This window comes from Neopsephotus bourkii, unplaced genomic scaffold (assembly GCF_033783945.1).
Source record: "Neopsephotus bourkii isolate Nb327-2 ecotype Australia unplaced genomic scaffold, CSIRO-AGI_Nbou_v1 NB_318, whole genome shotgun sequence".
In the NCBI taxonomy this organism is placed as follows: Eukaryota; Metazoa; Chordata; class Aves; order Psittaciformes; family Psittacidae; genus Neopsephotus; species Neopsephotus bourkii.
Window position 1 is genome coordinate 7,113,043 of NW_026900826.1, and position 20,420 is coordinate 7,133,462.

The 20,420-nt window shown below is 40.1% G+C and overlaps 1 protein-coding gene across 4 annotated transcripts in view; it reads right to left on the reverse strand.

Moving 5' to 3' along the window:
* Positions 1 to 20,420, reverse strand: part of OTUD7A (OTU deubiquitinase 7A) — a 115,500-nt gene that overhangs the window by 24,634 nt on the left and 70,446 nt on the right. For all 4 annotated transcript variants that reach the window (XM_061347564.1, XM_061347567.1, XM_061347563.1 and 1 more), the window contains exons 5-8: positions 19,451 to 19,607; positions 18,652 to 18,803; positions 4,091 to 4,273; positions 3,111 to 3,329 (exon numbers count right to left, since the gene is read on the reverse strand). In XM_061347564.1, the coding sequence (XP_061203548.1) occupies positions 3,111 to 3,329; positions 4,091 to 4,273; positions 18,652 to 18,799 (550 nt within the window). In that variant the 5' untranslated portion in view covers positions 18,800 to 18,803; positions 19,451 to 19,607. The remainder of the gene's footprint in view (positions 1 to 3,110; positions 3,330 to 4,090; positions 4,274 to 18,651; positions 18,804 to 19,450; positions 19,608 to 20,420) is intronic.

The window sequence follows — 20,420 nt, forward strand, 5'->3', positions numbered from 1 at the left end:
ATCAGTTTTTCTTCATCAAATCTTAGTTTTTCACAGTTTAAAATCACACATTTCCAGAATTCTGCTGGATTTGGTGTTGGGGATGCAAAACCCAGGCTTAATAATGTATTAATTTTTATTTTGCCTGTATTTGTATAAAATGCTTCATAGAAAACACAAACCTGAGCACAGAAAGAAGAGTGAAGGAAAGCAATATTCCTGAAGGTTCTCACAGCTTCCTTTTAATTTTTGTATTGAATTGCATTCCAGCACTGCAATAGAAACTTCATTATAAACACTGTGCTAGACCAGCAATTCTTCCGCTGGGTTTTTTTTTAACTCATCAGTACAACAGAAGTTTTTATATTATCCCTTTGTCAGCCTAAAAATCAATGTGCATGTAATGAAAATGCAGCAAAATACTTAGAATAATAAAATCCCTTTCACACATGACTTCATTTGATATGATCAGTATCTGAGCCATTCTCCATTGAAGTACCAAACCGATGACTGTGAAAGCGCTCACAGATCAGTCTGCACATCACTTCCATGCTGACCCTGCTCCAGTTCAGGCAATAATGAACACCTGCATTCTAAGATGCACAAAAGCCCCAAACATCTTTATGAATGTGATGAATTCCATCCTCTAAGAGACATACTCAGAAAGCAGTCACACAGAGTGGAGTATGCACTGGAGCAGCCATAAATTCTACTTCCTCTATCTGAGCCTTCTCTTTATCATCTCACACAGCATTTCTGAGTAAATCAGGAAATCTGCCCTGAGTTTCTCTACAGATAAGATGTGACCTGAACATTCTTTCACGTAGAGATGCAATGGTAGAAATTGCCTAAGCATATAAAAAGAGAATATAAAAACCTCACAGGCTTTTATAGACATCCAGCTCATACAGCCCCTTCAGGCAACATACATGGCATTCTGTTAATAATGACTACACTTTGGGAGTAGCAAACTGCTCTATGTTACTAACAAAGTTCCTCCTCCTTTTGCCTAATCAGCTGGGGTTTTTTTTCCCCCTTTCCCTTGAAATTCATGCCCATAAACCGAAGCACACACCTCTCTCTTTTCCTTAATGATATGAAGAACCTCAGCTAAAGCAGCTACTGTCCTTCATGGGGTTTGGTTTGGTTTGTTTTGAGGCAGGTTTTAGGCCCTTTGTTTGGAATGCACCACATCTGTTAACTTCTTTTATGCCGTAGTCAAACTGGGCCCTGTTAGTAGGAGACAATAAAATGTCTAATGCTAAGTGACTTCCCTATGAATCCACTCTCTTTATTTCACATATGTCTAAAAGAGTCAGGAAATGAAAGGAACAGAGCATCTTTGTACCTAAAATAGCAACAAAAGGTCAGTTTACACCAAGTCTTACATTATTTCCTTAAACATTCACTGTTTGATCTGTTCAACTTACTTGAACTGAAGAACTCTTTTCCTGGAAGTTCCAGTTTATTTTGATGAGATGCTTACATGAGTAAACTAGGCCTATGCAAGTCACAACAATACCTTCAATAAAACCCCTGAGCACTTCAGATGGTCAAACACACTCCTTCCCAGGCTGCAAGAGGCTCCGGGGAGGAAGGGACTTTTCCATCCTGAGTCTAATTATTGACCTAATTGAAGTAATGTGAAGAAAAGACTACCTGATGTATTCCAATTTTCAGGGAGATTTGAGGGAGGAGTGCTGAGAGGCAGCAAATTAAGTAGTTAAGCCGTAATTCAAGTTCAAAGCCAGCGAGATCTGTATGAATTGGAAGATGTCAGCTCTAATTCAAATACTCCCCGATTTTAAGGTCAGAAAACCAGCATGATTCTCTAGTTTGCACTCGTACATTAACTGACTGTAAAGGCTGTAATTCCACAGAAGTGGGTAGATCACCAATGGTACTGTACCAAGGTATTTTCTGATAGCCCATGGGAACTGGAAGTGTTTGGCAGAGCTGCCAGAGGAAGAGCCATCCTGTTTTCTCCCTGTCCTTTTTGTGTTAGCTGGTTCCAAGAGAAACAGATATATTTTCTTGATAGATGGAGTATAAATACTTCAAGTATGTAAGTATGATTTTTCTCCTTTTTCCAGAAGAGGCCTTCAGGATACTGTTTGTGTTTTGTGGTTGGTTTTGTGTTGTTATTCTCCCCTCAAATATTTACTATTTAATGGTATTATATCTGTCTTGCTTTTCAAATACCAAAGTCAAAAAACAAGTACATGACAATACATGGTAAGTAGTCAGTGTGACCCCAGATTAGCAGAGGTCCTGCCTAAACCCTATGATGCAGTGCCCTGATCAAGAACAAGCACCAGTCTGAACACACAGAGCATGATTACACACCGATTTTCAAGTATGAGCTCTCAGAGGAGCACACAGCTTTACATGAGCCAGTAGAGCAATCAACAGGAAAAGGTAACTGGCTGTTTGATATCCCACAGGCAGCCATGAAGTCTGATTTTGTAACTCCTTTGTATCTTCAGAGTTGGGCATTTCACTATATAGACGTGCTGATTTCACAGTTCATTAATACACTTGCTGTTTCATAAGGCACAGATATTAATTTTAAATACATTTCTCCATATCCTTTCAAACTGACTTAAAACCTCAAACTACTAATAAATCTGAATTAAAATTAATTTCAAATGTCTACACTTTTTCCCCATGGCAATAATCAAGTATTAGTCCTAAATTATTTAGTTTCTTATTACAAAAATAATAATACATAACACACATATTGTAAACCTATTTTCTTAAGCTGCTACAGAACTTAAAGAAGCTTTTTTGTTAGTCATTGCAATGGAAGTTCCTCAGGAGAACTGGAAGTATCAACCCCTCCCAACCACCCAGACTCATGCCCTTCTCTAGTGCGGAACTTGCCCATCAGTCTTCCTTCTTCCCTCCATTTCTTTGCTTCATTAAGTAAATGTGACAATTCTCTCTAATACGGTTCTAAAGAAATAGAGGATCAGGGTATGTGTCATTGTGCAAAGAGCACAGTATTTGCTTTTACTCTCTGGCATTTATTTCCCATGCAGAATGTGCAAGCTCCAGAAATGAAGCATGATTAGAAATGTCAACCAAAATGTCAGATTGGCCAGCTGCTGACACCTGAAGTATTTACCCACCTGCTTGCTCCAAAGCAACCATCGTTGCCTGCTCAATTAAGTCACGCTCAATGAAGCTTCTGAAGTCTTCACTGTACACGCTAAGGTCTGGCAGTTGGAATGTGTAGATGGGCATCTCCAAAGGAAACTGTTCGTTGCTGCACTCATTTGCTACATGTGATCGAGCAAGGGAGACTATGGCTGAGCTGGCATGAGAAATACCTCTGGAAAGACGCTTTTCTGTAGAGAAAGCAAAGAGATATTCTGGCCTGTAAGACTACATGAAAGACCAGTCAACACCAAGGCTGGCGAATGCCTGCTCATTTGGGTGTGAACAACGCTTCCTTGATAAATGAGTATATGAAAAATAATGCATTTCAACAGTCTGAGATGGAGATCCAAAATAAAACCTGCTAAAGGTCTGCAAACAAAAAAGCAAATGGTAATGGTCACCATCCTGTACTAGAAATCAACTGCTAAAGGTAATGACTCATTTTTCTTAAGGTTTCAATTCCTGTTTGGCAGAGGACGGAAGCTGTCCTTTCTTGTGTGGAACCAAGAAAGAACAGAATTTTAAAGCTGAATGCTATTCATAAATTCACCCTAATCACACGCTGAAGGAATGCAAAGACTGAAAAATGAATTTCATTTCTTTTTTAACCTTTTTTTGGTCTCAATAAGCACAGAAAACCACATGCAGCAGTGCTCTATGACAGCCCCTAATTAATTCCATTCATATGTACCACAGGACTGCTTGGGGACAAAGTATTTTTGTACTTTCATCACACATTAAAAAATAACTTGCAGAACTGATGCAAAGCTCATGTCAAGTCAAACATGTGAAGTGCAGGCTCTAGCAGCAGCTTTGTGAATGCCATCACAGTGACACCATTCATAGGCTGCTGGCAAATGACTTCCAGCTCCCTGCAGACAAGCACAACTCGCAAGCAGACAAGCTAGAAAACTGCTTGCCCATAGAAGTCCTGGAGCACTGTTCTTACCTTGAGCAATGTCATCCTGCCTTTGCAGGCAGGGCCGCTCTGCCTTTGTCACCTGGGGAGGCTGCTCTGGCTCCTGCTGCTTGTGGTATCTGCCCTCGTTGAACGCCTGTGGCAGGTTGGCCGTGTGTACCTGCCGGAGCTGCTCATAGTCATTCAACGCTGCTGTCAAGTCCCAGTTTTTGCCTGCCAAATAGCAAAAGGACATTCTGCTCACATCTGTATGTGACCGCATTGATAACCTGGAAACCATCTTTGTATGCACTTAAAGTATAAGCCTAAATAGAGAAATCAATCTTAATTCAATCATCAGCAAGGAAACAGAGGTTCTTTGGATAAAAGATTTTACAACCGCTCATCCCCCAACAGAAATGCAGACTTGACAAACACCTTGAAAGTGCACAGCAAACGGACAGAGACAGAAATCCATTTACTTCCTTTTTTTAATTCATAGTTTAGTTTTCTTTATACCATAATCGGAGAAGACCTCAGGGAAGCTCTTGTCTAACCTCCTGCTCAAAGCAGGGCCAGCTGACTACCAAGATCTCCAAGTCTTTTTCTGCCAAGCTGCCCCCCCAGCCTGTATCATTGCAGAGCTCCAGTGTTCATCCCTGTTGAATTTTATAAGGCTCCTGTTGCTCAGTTCTCTGTTTAGGTTTCCCTAAACAGCAGCTCTGACCTTAAAGATGTCAGCTGCTCCCCCATCTGCAAACTTGATGTTACCTCACCGATAAAGACTTTAAACAAGTATAGAGCCCTGGAGGTACAGCATTTGTTACCAGCTATCCCTTAACCACTACTGTCTGAGCTTGACCATTGCAGCAGTTATTTACCCATCTAGTTGCCCAACCCTTCAGACTAACATTCTAACTCAAATACAGCAATACTGTGGAAAACAGTGTCAAAAGCTTGCTAACACTCAGGTAAAAGGTGTCCATTACTGCATTACTCCCTGCATCCAGAAATCCACATGTTCTATCATACAAGGACATGCCTTGCTCAGATTCCAATCAAATGGCTCCATAAACTGGCAATGGAAGATCAACACTAAATCCCACAGAATTTAACCTAAAGTAATGACAGGCAGAAATAATTCACATCTATACAGCTGTAGTCACTGTAAATAATGATTAGTGGCAATGATGGAAAGACATGACAGTGATACAACACAGAAGAAGCTTCCTTACTGTTAGTGAAATGGCACAGAAGAATAAGAAGCTTCCTTATCTTTTGGTTTGCAGAGCAGCTAGAATGCAAATGCAAACTGCTTTAGGTGCCTTCATCTTACACATCGGAGAGAACTCGCTCCCTCAGAGATTTTAAAGGTCTTCTAGAAAGCCCGTAACACAGGACAGTGAAAACAAGCAGTGAGCAGATTCCACGTCTGTGAGCTGCTCATGGAACCTGCCAACGGAGAATCCTCTAAAAGATTTGCTTCCAAGCTCCCACTTCACCACATTGCTATGACCAGGGGTAAGAGGATGCAGGCTAATATCCAGAGATGGAGAGGTCTGCTTAGCCCATGTGGTGAAGTGGTACTCTCCACTCCCCCAAAAAATAATAATGAAAAAAACATTGAGATGTTTGTATGCTATATTCCAAACAATCTTGCTGTGTTAAAGTGCACACGTGCCCTAGCACCCTCCGAGTACTTGTTTTTAATTGGAAAACCGCAAATATTTAATAGCAAGCAAAAAGATCTCACTAATTACGGGAGACTTTCATAGCATTTCATGAACACTTTTCCAGATTCAAAAGTAACCTGATTCTGACTAATTCAAGATTTATTACACCATAAAAGCTTGTCACTTCATGTACTTTGAGAAGCTACATTATCTGAGTAGCAGTTAAATATAACTTATTTGCTTACACAAAGGAAAATAAGCCAAAAATAGTACAAACAGTTTTATACAGATTAAAAGGTCTTTCACTGTTACAATCATCTCTGTGAAGAACAAAAACCTAACTGAGGCAGAGAAAAGCCAGCACAAAGAGCTGTTACCTGCAGGGTTAAACTACACTACCTCTAGGTTTGAAGTACTAAACACAATTGTGAAAGGAGTATTAGTATCACCAAGTAAGAATGTTATATACACCCTGAGCAGTCCATGATACAAACCATCCTGTCAGTGGTACAGAACCATTATATGTTATGCTGTAATCTTCTATTAGAAAGCCTGTAGGACAAATGTAAATCCAGTGAAAATTGTGAAGAGATCCCAGAACAAGCACTCGAGTTATTGCCAGCACTTCTTTCCTAAAAACCTCATTCAGATTCAATGGCTACAATCCAGTCAGGGTTCTGCTCTAACTACATATTACAGCAGAATCAAGCTGCCCAACCCAAACATCAAAGAATCATGAATGTGTTCCCAAGACTGATGTGATCACACAGCAACGTTTGGAGTGGCGACTGCTTTTCTTTGGTCCTGTTTTTTGGATGCTCTTATATTAGGTTTTTAAAATCATCTCCTCAACCATGAGGGCAGTAAAATAAATTATTTTAAAAAATAGCAAAAGTGGCAATAGATAAAATTCCTCAAAGTGCAGGTTTAAACAAAATGGTGCTCTCCAAGTATTGGCAATGCTGCAAGTCCAGTACTACCTGACTGCCAGCAGCAGCCTGTGTTTATTCAGTACAGATCCTTGAGTAACATGCCCCTATTAATGGAACCTAGACAGCATTTCCTCTAGTGTCAGGGCATTCCTTACTGGTCATCTGCTTGAGATATTTTCATGGTTTATGTTCAAAAATCTAACAAAACCCACTATGCATGCACTGGGAGCGACTGCTGTGAGATGGGCTTTGATATGTGTAATAGAAAAGCAGAAAATCGGCAGACTAAGGACAGCAGGATTTCGGTTAGTCTTAGGCCAAATATAATAATCTTATATAAAAGCTCTATCACAAAAATTACAGTCAGCCTTCAGAAACTTGCCTCACTGCCAGGTTTAGAGCTAAATTGCATTATGACTCTCACATTATGCTCCACAGTACAACTTCATAACTGAACTTCTCATACAGACTTGAAACTACTCATAAAATGTCTATATGTAAAAGTACCTTACAGAGAAATACTTTATTTTCAAATCTCTCATCTCCATGGAGCTGTCCCCATCTCCCGAGCAAACACATCAGTTCAGCTTCAAAGCATTAGACAGCCAACACAGGAAATGATTATCAGACTCACTTTCCCAATATTTGCTGGAACCTTCAAGTATGAGAATGCAAGAAAAAAATCCAACCACATTAGAGAACACATTAAGCACCTTTCCATCTGTATGGGATATCGATTTTGACTATTAGCCACCATTACTGACTAGCAGATGTCTTTTCAGCCACCCTCCATACTAGAAACACATAAGCTTGCCCCCTTTGCCAAGGCTTCCTCTCATTTTGTTTTGTATTTTTACTAGCAAATACAAATCACAAACCTTTTATTTTTCCCATTGTCCATAACAGCCAGAATTCATCAGCTATGGAGGATTAAAGAAGAAAATTCTTGTGGCAAAGTAGAGGAAATGGGAGGCAGCAAAGTGAATTAGGGGAAAAGACAAGAGGAAAAAGCCAGAGGCATTTGTAAAAGACACCGTGAAGAAAAAAAGTAAGTACAATAATGTAATGCAGTGTAAAATGAAGTAAAAGCAAACAGCTCTAACGAGAAGTGTGATGTGATCTGGACCACAGAAACAGGCTGCAGAGGCAACAGATAAGCTAGGAACAAATCAGAAAGATTATTAAATTCAGGGATGTCCAGAGCAGATGATCTGAACCAGGACTTCTGGCAGTGTGACACGGCAGGTGGGAAAGTCTCAGCTGGAATTTACTGAAGAAATGAGTGGGTCTTACATGTGTGGAGATGACTAGAGCCATCTCTGCATAACTCTCCTTTAAGCTTTGCATACCAAAAGCTTCTGAGTTTCCAGATCTGTATCTGGCCACTTTCCAAACTAAGTTTTGAAAGAAAGGGAAAAAAAACCAACCAAAACCCCAGAGGTACACTGGGATAGAAACAACAAAAATGAATTCATGTAACATACAAATCCAACAGATTCCCCCACGCCTCACAGAGCAGGTCTCTTCCAGTGTCGCTGTTTGTCCAACAAGTTTCAGCAGCCCTCTCATTTTGGACTCTTCTGGGGCCCTAGGAAAAAGACTACTTTCTATTATTTCTGTGTGTCTGTTCCCTGTTCTCTGAAACCTCCCATTCCCTGCTCCTCACACAAGTCCCTAATCCACTTTATTTTCCTTAACTGTCATCTCCTGCACAGACCCTCAATAGAAAGGAGCAATCTTTCCTACCCCAGAGGTTCCACCTGCCACAGACACTGACGTACCCTGCATCGCAAGGCTGAAGAAGCAACAGCTAATTTATCTACTTTACGTAGTTTCATCAACTAAATTAAATCAACTAAGACTTTTTGTTGCAACCTGAAGGACAAAACCAACACAAAACTATTCTTCACAGCGTCTACTATTTGTTTTACTGTTAATTATCTGATGCACCCGACTGCTCACTAACTGCTGACTTCTTTCTTTGTATAATATAATATTGTCTTTTAAAAGTATTTTACAGGCATAAAAATGTTATTTCAGTACATTCAATACAATCCCATCAGATGACAAGCCACTGGTAGCACTGTATCAGCTAGGAGCAACCGAACTGCTCCAAAGCAGTACTGACACAGCAGGTTTACATGAAAGGCTTTGAGTTTCTATTGGTCCGAGAACACCAGTGAGAAAAAGCTGAAGCAGCACAAGTCTATCTAGAAAACACAGGTAGTGAATCACATTAATTCACAACTCAACACAAACAGTTCTCTTACTGAACGGTTATTTCCAGAACAGGTACATGTGCTATGCAAGTCAGCAGGTGTAAAATCCAGCAGGACTGAGGGGTCTCTGCTTTGAAACCAAGTGTTTCCAGTGTGGAAGAAAAGCAACAAAACAAAGAGCGCAGCTGAATAAGGACTGGAAGATGCACTCTGGGGAACTGGAACTGATGTTTAGTGGCACAGGCAACAGGCATCCATGTGAAAGGTAAATCAAAAAACAAACATCACTACAGTGTCAGTTTTCTGTCCTAAAAATTAGTTTCTTGAAGAACAACAGGTTGCATTATCAGCCCAAAGAAAAAGCAAAGACACAGATAAAACAATACGTAATTTAAGAAGCCACTTACTTATTTTGGCCTGGACTAGTAAAGGGTTAAGTAAAAAAAAAAAAAAGAAGGGATGCTAACACGAAGCACATGACTCACTTCTGCAGCATTCACAGAATCCCAGCCTGGTTTGGGTTGGAAGGGACCTTAAACCTCATCTAGTTCCAAGCCCCTGTCATGGGCAGGGACACCTTCCGCAGGCTTCAAGCCCCATCCAGCCAGGCCTTTAACACATCCAGGCATGAGGCAGCCACAGCTTCTCTGGGCAACCTGTGGCAGTGTCTCACCACCCGCATAGTGAAGGATTTCTTCCTAATTTCTAATCTCAATCTCCCCTCTGGCAGGTTAAAACCATTCCCCCTTGTCCTGTCACTACAGGCCCGTGTAAAAAGTCCCTCTCCAGGCTTTTTGTCAGCCGCAAGCTGCATGTACACTGCATCTACCACCACAGTGGATCCAAACAATACAACTAGATGGAGCTCTCTATAGAAGCTCTCTTGGAAAAGTGGCAGAGTTACATTCTGAAAAAGCCCTGATTTCTTTCAACAGATGTGTTTCTAACTCATCCCCCTTTTAATAAGCTGATTAGTTTGAAGGCTGAAGTCTGAAAGCAAAAGAGCACAAGAAACTCTGGACTTTTGCCTTAAATCCTTTGCCTCAAGACTATCACATAATGTAATTTTTTAGAAAAGTAACACACTCTGCCATCATAAAGGTAGCACAATTAGCACCACTCAGGCATTACAATAGTTTCCATAGTACTTAGTTGAATTCAGCCTCGGTTTTCTGGTGAATAATGGACCATCTTGGTTTTTAACAGAGTCTTTCTCTAGTCCGGTCTTCAACTTGATTGTGCTGTGTGAGGAAGTGGCTTCTTAATGTTCTGCAGCACATGAGCACTCCTTGCTTGCTCAGTGTTAAGCACATGCTTTGTCAGACCACAACTTGTACCCTCTCATAACAAAAATCAGACCCCTATGAAGCAACCTATGCTACTTCAGCTGTACCGGTTCTGGAGTCTACATTTTCCAGGCAGATAATACCTGGGCAGCAAGACCTGAATGATGTCCTAGTATTTATTCTTTGGGTTTTTGCTTTTTACTGTTTTGGCTAAACCAGCATATCTTAGTGGGGTTCTAACAGTTAATAAATCGATCATCTTTCACATCTTAAAACAGATGTAATAAAACCAGAGACCATTTATCATTAATTAGCAGGAATAGCAAGCATGCAACTATAATGCACTCCACCCCACCAAGCTTTCAAATATCCACCTACTCCAGTATGGTAAAAAGAACATTTGAAAGGTCACCAGCAATTCTTGATTTTATGCTTAGCAAAATGCTAGAAAGGATGCAATTTCAGATAGGGAACTAGGAAAGATCTAAATAGAATGGACAACTTGCAGCAACAGGAGCTTGTAGCAACAACATGTACACAGGACTTCAGCGAAGGAAATTTTAGAAGGGGCAGGAAATGCTGTCTAAAGCTAAACACAACCAAGACCACATAAGAAAAAGGATACAGAAGGGGAAGGTTAGACAGAATTAAACCACTTGTGATGCAGCCTGCATTTACAGCTCAAGAACTGCTGGCACATATATCCAAGAAGCAAAAGCAATAAAAATACCCAGTAAGAATTCATGTGAAAATCTTCATGAAACAGGAAAGGGAAAAATGCCCCACAGAGCAAGCAACTTGGACAAGGTTACAGAATGATGTGTTTCAGTAAATAAAAATGAGGTCTATTGAAGCACAAAAAGATGGTGCAACTGAACAAGAAACTAAGTTGAAAGGAAGACAGCATCATTTTTCAGTGTGACAGAAGTAAGGAAGTATTGAAGGTATTTTGGTGAGATGACAGGAAAACTAAAATGGACACACCTTTTGGAATTTTTAACCACTCTAATCGGGTACAATGTCTTCCATCCACTTTACACTTGTTGCCATTTTTATTGTTAATGCAACTCACACTTGAATGCAATACAATTTAGAAAACATTTTTGTTAACAAGTGAAAGACTACTGAAGAACAAGTACCAGCAATGTAACTTTCAAGGGGTTTGCCACTATTTCTTAAATATTTTATTATCATTGTCTGTATTTTTACTAGCAAACCTGTAAAACAATGACAATCCCACTAGTACTAAAACTAACGCCAAACATCCACAGGAAAAAAACCCTCCCTATTAAAATAGATAAATCCCACAGTGTCCCCGCCCACAGAACAGGAAAAGTCTTGCTGGCAGACAGAACTTTTGTTTTCAGTATCATCTAAGTCAGTACAACTCCTTCCAGTCTGCTGCAGAGAACATGCCTCTGTGACTCAAATAGTCCATGCCAGCATACAGAAAGGTGTCCTTGGCATAGCAGCTGTTCCCCACACACAAAACACTAGCTGTTAAGTGGGAGGCACATCATCTCCCCTTCAGCCCATTTAACAGAACCAGCATTTTTCATAGAACTATACGGGGGAGAAGTTACAAATCAAATAAACAGGCACAGGAATTTTCAGCAGGAATGCTTGATTTGTGTAGTCCTTCCCCTTATGAGGGTGAAAACTACCTGTAAGGATATACAACCCGAGATGTTCACAAATGACTAAACACAAATCCAGTATTTGGCAGGCTGTATAACACAGAGGGCTCTTATTCCATCCATGTTCTTCTGTGCCATCTATCAGCTTAAATGCATGCTACAAAGTCTAACAATGTGAATCTCTGCATCATGACATCTTCTTTCCAAGAGGCACAAAATAAGAATAGGAACTCAAGACCAGATTTATTTCTTCCAAAAACCTTACATGCAAATCCAGGCTAAAACTAGATCATAGATTTTAAATCAAGATTCTGGTCCGCGTTCTCAAAGGAAAATGATGCAGCAAGGCCATGGTGTTGACATGTGCCTCATTTTCTGCTAGAATGCAGAGTCACTCCAAGCTGAACAGACAGCTGGAAATGACAATTTTGATCTCTGCGTAACAAGACATTGGTAGCAGTTCAGCTTCCTCTTGCCTTTGCCAGGGCTTCCACAAGAGAACTATAAAAGGAACTGTCTGAGGGAGGGCAGAATAAGAGACTATTTTGGGGAGTTAGCTTTGTACACTCAGTCATGTGACAGCACTGTCAATTTCTCTCCCCCTCTCCATTAATTACATGCTTCTCTTTGAATTCCACTTGGATACACTGTTCTTTGAGGAGATGTCTCTACCTACTGCATATCTGTCATGCTCCATATGGTCAGTCTCCTTTACTGCATACATTTCATGACTGGAAAGCCAGTCTCCTGATTTCTGAAGTCATGAGGAACTACCTTACAATTAAGTGCTATATAAAGCTGGAAATAGACAGCAATTTCTTTTATGTAAGGGTGAAATATACATCATTTATAGAAATAAATTCAACTATTTATATAAGGGCAGGTTTTCAGTTAAATATACTGAGTTTGATTCAGTTTTGATGATTATTTTTAAATTATTATTCCTTTTAAAATTATTTATAAGCTCAGTGAAGTTTCAGAAAATGCAATACCTGCTCTCTATAATCCCACATATGGAAGTATGTTTTCAGTTCTTGGGAGCACGCAAGCAAGGTAAAAAACGCAGAAATGCTGAACAATATCTCAAGAGATATGAAATGGAACAGATGGAAGAGTTGGGACAAGTCATCCAAAAATGAAAGTGAAGCTGGAAATAACACTTTAAAGAAACAAATGGTTTAGCAAATGTGCACAATCGACTAACACATAACTGGCAGAGCTAATGCTACAGAGCTGAAATTTATGAATATTAACTTCCAATTAATGTTACATAGTTGTAAGCATCTTAAGTATGGAAGTCCAATATTAGAGTTTTATACCAGATAGCCATGAAAATATTGTAGATTGCTTTTGTTTTCATAAGGGTAGCAGCACCAGGGAAGGGCACACTCTTGCCCCTTACCGGAAAAAAAAGATTCCAAATCACTGGTTTCTATTCTTTTTAATTGGAATCAAGGGGGAAATGGGAAGTATGATGGAATTTTCCACATACTTTTCATTCTTACTTAATTTTTTGAGCCCATTCATACATCCACATTAAACTGTCCCATAAATTATTTCTGTGCTGCACCAAACACATAAAACAAATAAAATGCTGGTGATTAAAATCAATACTGAACACAATTATTTTCACTAGCAATTAAGAAGAATTATTGACACTGATACATTTATACATATGTTCCTCACACACTGATGTGAGATGAAAGGCTGAGTATATATTTTCAGCATTCAAGAGCTAAACAATTAACCACTGGAAAGTAAAATGCCAAAAGAAAATTAGTATCAGAGACCTGAAACAGTGCTATTGGTGACCTGTGCAATAAAACAGCATCAGAAGCAGATCTCCCAGACAATTAAGATTGAGCAGAACAGATGACCTCACTCTGATCTGGAGTTTAGCTACAATCTTAAACATACAAGTGGACTCTAACAGAATATTCTGCTTTTCTGGAGTTCCGATTTTCAAAGATGAGGATAACCCAATAAAAACACAGAATGCTTCTACTTAATGGTAAAATTCCTTTACAGTAATATAGAATGAACTGTGCCCTGCTAAATAACAAGTGGTGTCTCTCAGGGATTAGTGTTGGGACCGGTCTTGTTCAACATCTTCGTCGCTGACATGGACAGTGGGATTGAGTGCGCCCTCAGCAAGTTTGCCGATGACACCAAGCTGTGTGGTTCGGTTGATACCCTGGAGGGAAGGAATGCCATCCAGAGGGACCTTGACATGCTTGTGATGTGGGCTGATGCCAACCTCATGAAGTTTAACCATGCCAAGCGCAAGGTCTTACACCTGGGTCAGAGCAATCCCAGGCACAGCTACAGGTTGGGCAGAGAAGAGATTGAGAGCAGCCCTGCGGAGAAGGACTTGGGGGTGTTGGTCGATGAGAAAATGAACATGAGCCGCTTCAGTGTGCGCTTGCAGCCCAGAAAGCCAACCGAACCCTGGGCTGCATCAAAAGGAGTGTGACCAGCAGGTCACAGGAGGTGATCCTGCCCCTTTATTCTGCTCTCATGAGACCTCACCTGGAGTATTGTGTGCAGTTCTGGTGTCCTCAACATAAAAAGGACATGGATCTGTTGGAACAAGTCCAGAGGAGGGCCACAAGAATGATCAGGGGACTGGAGCACCTCCCGCATGAAGATAGGCTGAGAAAGTTGGGGCTGTTCAGCCTGGAGAAGAGAAGGCTGCGTGGAGACCTCATAGCAGCCTTCCAGTATCTGAAGGGGGCCTATAGGGATGCTGGGGATGGACTCTTCATTAGGGACTGTAGTGATAGGACAAGGGGTAATGGGTTAAAACTTAAACAGGGGCAGTTTAGATTGGATATAAGGAGGAAATTCTTTCCTGTTAGGGTGGTGAGGCACTGGAATAGGTTGCTCAAGGAGGTTGTGAATGCTCCATCCCTGGCAGTGTTCAAGGCCAGATTGGACGAGGCCTTGGGTGATATGATTTAATGTGAGGTGTCCCTGCCCATGGCAGGGGGGGTTGGAACTTGATGATCTTAAGGTCCTTTCCAACCCTAACTATTCTACGATTCTATGATTCTAAATCCCAAACTGTGTCCTTTTTTACACCTATCAGATTGTCTTTCAACCATCTAGCTTCCTACAGCTACTAAGTTCCTCATGAAACACACGACAATGTCTTGTATTTTTCAACTTAGGAAAATATAACAGAAGTTCACATTGTGCCCTTAGATACTGCTAATTCAAAACGAAGCCTTTGTCTCAAGGAATTATGTGTAAAGTTGGAGTAAGATTCACAGTGATGAGAATGCTCATGTTCTCAGGAAGGTTGACTGAAGAAATCTGTTGTGGCTTTTTCCTGGGAAAGAGACAAACTTCTGGTCTTCCTTCCTCCTGAATGAAAGTGCACACAGACAAGATCTCAGCTCTGCAGCAGATGTTTTTGATACAAAGTGATCTGCTTCAAGCATAACTGATTCCTGAACCATCACACTGTGTTATGTTAGATCAAATTTCCACATCCCCCAAGTCAAATGCTGCTCTGAAAGCCAAGCAACTGTCACAGTCACTTTCCACTCTATAATTTGCTGACATATGTGGTGCTCATATATTCTCCCCAACCCATGATTTTATTTATCATCTGGTATAGTCAGCAAATAGCATTTGGTGTCCTTTTATTTGCATAGGGACATACTCCTTGTTCTTTGGTTGATATTTAATTATTAACATAAAAACATCAGGATTTATGATGTCTTGGAGATGCCATGAGTTTGAGGACACTTATGTGTAAATGTGCAGGCTCTCAAAAGGTAATCCTGCTGGGTATTTACTTGGAAGACTCTGCAAGATTAGAGGTGATGCATGTAACCAAGTGTCCTCCCTGAAGTCTTGAACAAGGATGAAGACTGCAGTCTTGTGATTCTAACCAGGCTGAAATAACTGTGCTTCCCCTTTTAATAGTCAGCTGTAGTAGTAACTAAGAAGTGTGACAGGGCTGTTAGAAAGTTGTTCTTTCAACTGAAAAGAATGATGGAAGAATGATGGAAGTAGCCTGGGTGGCCCAGGACAGCATGCAGATAGAGAATGTGAGGAGTGCTAAGCAGGGGAAGAAAAAGCCCTTCAGTATAAAAAAGTACAGAAAGGCACCAAGAAGAACACGCAACCCAAACGAAGCATGATACGTTCGACACACAAGACACTGCCAGGAACTAACACAACAAAGAGTACTGCAGCTTCTGATGGAAGACAAATTCTGATATGGAGACAGATCACCTGGAGAATTCAGCCCAGAAACTGTTCACTCAGCTATTGCTTAGGCAGGCAGAGACACTGGGCTCAAGGAAAAATCTATACTAATACCAAGAAGGGTACACAAGAGCATCCTGAACTGAGAGAGGTAAGATCCTGCTTGGGTTAGCTGTACATCAACCAGATGAGAGGAATATTCTCACAATCTTGGCTTACCTTGGGTTCTCATCCTAGAAGGAGGCATGCAGCTACTGGGATGTTCAAAGCTATAAAGTCATTCTAAATTGATTAAACTGAGTTACTAAGCATCTATAGCACATCAGAGAGTGGAATAAACGTTGATTACTCATGTGATTGTGTATCTTTAATAGACATGTATGAGTAATAAGGTAAATGATTCTGTGCTATTAAAACCTCTGCTAAAAACAACACAATCTATCCTTTGCAATATGCCAGTTACACAACTCTACATGATTATAAATCTAACATTGCTTGCTGTGCTTCATTAGTATTTAACACAAATGGTCAGCATTGACAAAATACATCTGATCATAAATACCATCACTGTTATATTAAACAGTTGGGAAAAGGCCTTAGTTTTAAAATATTTCTATGTGGTTTAATAATATAAAAAAAAATAAGAAATCACTGACTCAATCCTAACACACAGGTCTATGACGTCTCAGATTGGGATCTCAAGTTTCTTTACAATACTCAAGAAAACTCAAGAAAACCTGAAGAAAATTCAAACAGATGACTTACTGAAGTATAGGCCTATGTGTTGTTAAGCCCCTTCTGCCTTCGCATACCTTCCTTTGCACTTTGTCCAAGTCTGTACATATGAGTTCCCATAGCTGTATCACACAAGGAGCAAACAGCAAGTAACCTACACCTGGCCCTTCAGACTCAATTAGCAATAGGTATAAAACACAAACTGTGCGTTGGACAAACACAAACTAAGCAACTTTATCCAGGAATGAATAGCTGATCAGACAGACGGAACACTTTTCTCAACATAGACATAGCAAGGCCATGAAAATAAGATCAATTTCTTAGGCAGAACTAAAAAAAACACCCCATTTTTAATTTTGATGCAGCTTTAAAAGTCTGCATTCATGTCCATTTTCAGATGTACAAAGTACTCATACCATTGAAATAATGCTTTAAGTCAATGAAATCTGACCTCCTTGGCAGTTAAGCAGCCGCATAAAGTCTAGAACAGGTAAATTTGAAACCTCAGACTGAGCACAGACTTGACCACAAACTCCCTGTGCAATGCTAAAGTGAACTTGGCTAGAGATACAAACAGCAGCACATGCAATGTAATTGCAGAAAGGCAGTCTTCGTGCTAGAAAGATATTTACCAAAATAACCCAAACATTTCTCTATACATTCTTTTGGATGACAGGGGAAATACAGAGGGTTGGAGCCCAACACTCTCAGCTTATCAAAATTAGATAGAAAAGCTATAGGCTTAAGGCATTATTTATTTTAGGACACTAATAGCTGGCAGGAAGAATCAGACACAAATAAAATAGAACCAATACATGTGTGCATATGTATTTTTAGAAAACCTCTTTACATCTTCAATCAAACCAAAAATGAGCTCTTTCTGGAAGATATGCATCAAGCACAACAAGCAGAACATGTCAGTGAGACAAGTAGCTGTGCTAAATAAAAAGTTTAACAGAAACAAGACTGCAGGGATTTTACCAGCAGACAAGCAGAGTACAGAAACACCAACAGAGCACATATTTAGGACAGCTTCTGGCAATTTAGAAAATCTATATGCAATCCATATGCAATGTATAGAATTTTTAGCTATCTGTATAACAGTCACTGTGTATTTAACCCACCCACTTGCTGATGTATACTTTTTAAGTCTGCTGTAACTGCTCAGTAGTTACTTTGATTTAACACACAGTTTCTTAAAGCACATTAAGATTAAAAACAGAAGACAACTTTCAGGAAAAGGCCTAGTGTGCAGTATCAAGCCCACAAAACCACTTTGCAATATGTATACCACACAGATATCACGTGCTCATTTCTAACTTCCCATCTTCACAACTGTTAGCCCACATCAGAAGAAATTAACAAAACCAACTGTAACAAAATGCCTTCAAATATCAAAGGTGTCTTTTCACTTTTAAGCTAATAAAATTTACACAACTACAATAAAATGAATATAAAGACCCGGGTATTTTTCTGATATAGGTTCTCAGATGTTTTCTAACTGAGCCACTTTATTCCCATACCATGAAGTTCAGGTACACATATTAATCACTGGGTGGTTTCTCTATCACTTTATGGGAAGTCCATTTCAGACTAAACTTAGCTGCTTTGCATAGTGACCCAAAACATTTACAAGTACTTTCAGGCAGCTGAAAGTGATAAAATTCAGCTAAAGTCCCCCCCTTCTCTGCCTGGCACAGATGCTTTTAAGGCATGACTGTTAATAAACTAAAACACAGCTATCTAACACCAAAAACTTCCTTATGTTTTTGCTGAAATCACCTACACTCTATGGTCAGCTTATCACAAGAGTTGATTTACCAGTCAAAATACCAGTGTCTCTCTTTTTATGACTGGCTCTTTCTCTAAGCAAGTGGTGAGCACAGGAAACACTTGTATCCGGCAAGCTTACCTTCCAGTAAGTCTCTCGCCAGACCTGGTTCTGCCCCTGTGGACCGAACAAAGTCTGATAGGACTGCATCCATATCAAGAGTCATGTGATCATTCAGAGGTGCTGCCAGGCATGCAGCAGCAGGACTCACTGGTCGGCTAGAAGGCATCCATCTGCCAAGGAGAAAAAGAAACAGCATTTTAGGGTATACTCCAAGTGATGTAAATCATAGTTTTCATCCCTTCCCCAAACAGCGCTATTAAAATGTTTAAACCATTCAAGTTAAAACAACCAGGGATGGTCTTCCACCCCTGCCTTTGCCTAAAAGCTGATGATCACTCACAGTGGAAGGTTTTCCCTTTCCTAACACTTCATATTTTTCTTGTTTTTTCTTATGTGCAGCCCGTAAATAATTCAGTAACTTTAAGACTCCAATCCAGCTAAATACAGGCACTGTGCCACAGCCAACAAAAATACCTCTGCCCTTCTGCATTCTGCACCTACTTTTTTGTTCCCTAGAAAGTAACGTTCTCCACAAATATCAAATAAAATTAAAGCAGGCACTTCCCGAGTAGTTTATGCTGGATAAGCTATGAAGAAAGCTGTCACTCAAAATACATTTATGCTAAAGGTTGGTGTAGATGATCTCCACAGGTCCCTTCCAACACTAGCAATTCTGTCAAGGTATCTGAGTTCTACCCTGCCTCCACCACTGCAGAAACAGTGCAAAGCAAAGAAAACAGGATGAAATGAAACATAACATAGACAAAAGCATGTGTTTTGCTTTTGTGCCTGTTATTCATCATTGGACAAAGTTTACCTTTGAACTTGAATTAATTTTTTCTGTTAATTCCTCTTCACAGGCTCAGCTGCAGCTTTACCGTGTGGCAAGGGTAAGTACTAGTTTGAAGATTTCCTACTGGCAAGCAGATGATACTGGTTGGCTCTTGCTTGTACCACAGCTACAGAGAAATAAACTGTGAAAGAAATTGGAAACCAGCTGATTTCACTGTTCCCCAAATGAAACACAGTCCTTTCTCACTCCATGTGCAAATACCTGGTCATATTTAACCTTAAAAATGGAGTGCCTTTGCTTTCTTAGAAATTGCCTTTTTCTGCAATACATATCCCAGGTAGGATACAAACATCATTTACCTTCTGTCCCAGCACTGGGGCCTTTTTGGGCTCATCCATGAGGACTGCCTGCAAAACCCACCTTCCAACAGTTTGAATTTTTATGGGATATGGTTACACAATGACACACTTTTTGGTATTAAAGCATGCTAGCCCTGCCCACTTCACAGTCTTCTGGCCCCTCCACTGTTTTATACTGCCTCTACATTTATGCTTTTATACTACTTATACAACTGTATCATTATGTTTGAGACAAATCAAGAAAGCAGGGGAGGTGAACCTTTCTCTTCTATTCACCTCTGGTAAGACTCATCTGGAATTATGTCCATTTCTGGCTCCCAAGTTCAAGTAAGAAATGGACATACTGGAGCAAATCCAATGAAGGACTGCAGACGGCACATCTGAATCACCTCTGGACCAGGGAAACACTTCTGAAATGAAGACAGAGTAACAGAGGGACAGATGGAAATATTGAGGAGGAGGCTAGTTATAAAGGAATGCAGACAGTTCAGGAAGAGAACTACCTTAGTGGATCATGACCAGATTTGGCATCTAAGCTTTGTACCAACTGAATCTGTTTCAATTCAATCACTACTTTTGTTAGAAAACAAACAAACAAAACAAACAAACAAAAAAAGACCAGAACTCCCCCTCCC